Source organism: Myotis davidii, unplaced genomic scaffold (genome assembly GCF_000327345.1).
Source record: "Myotis davidii unplaced genomic scaffold, ASM32734v1 scaffold332, whole genome shotgun sequence".
NCBI lineage: Eukaryota > Metazoa > Chordata > Mammalia > Chiroptera > Vespertilionidae > Myotis > Myotis davidii.
Genome location: NW_006285779.1, coordinates 1841063 through 1841321, shown reverse-complemented (window position 1 = coordinate 1841321; position 259 = coordinate 1841063). Strand labels below are relative to the sequence as shown.

The following is a 259-nucleotide window of genomic DNA, read 5'->3' as shown; positions in this document are numbered from 1 at the left end:
GGCGGAGAAGGCGCAAGTACCAGAGATCTTAGGGGCAAGAAGGGGGTACCCCGGCCCCGCAGGACCTCAGGGCAGGCGGGCACGGACCCCCACCCCTAAGAAAGTACTTCGCAGGGTCGCAGGGTCAGAGAGGAGCGTGCACAAAGCGGGAGGGGAGGACGCCCGGAGTCTCCCTTACCTGATTTCCTCTTGGAACTGCCATAGTCCCTGAAAAAGAAGCAACAACAGATAGACATGGTTAGGGCGTGCGGGAGGGGGC

At 61.8% G+C, this 259-nt stretch overlaps 1 protein-coding gene across 1 annotated transcript in view; it reads right to left on the bottom strand.

The window, feature by feature from the left end:
• Window positions 1-259, bottom strand: part of SH3PXD2A (SH3 and PX domains 2A) — a gene marked incomplete at its 3' end in the record, with an annotated part of 169961 nt that overhangs the window by 80699 nt on the left and 89003 nt on the right. Inside the window, exon 6 of the mRNA XM_015559269.1 lies at window positions 179-207. Within this exon, the coding sequence (XP_015414755.1) occupies window positions 179-207 (29 nt within the window). The remainder of the gene's footprint in view (window positions 1-178; window positions 208-259) is intronic.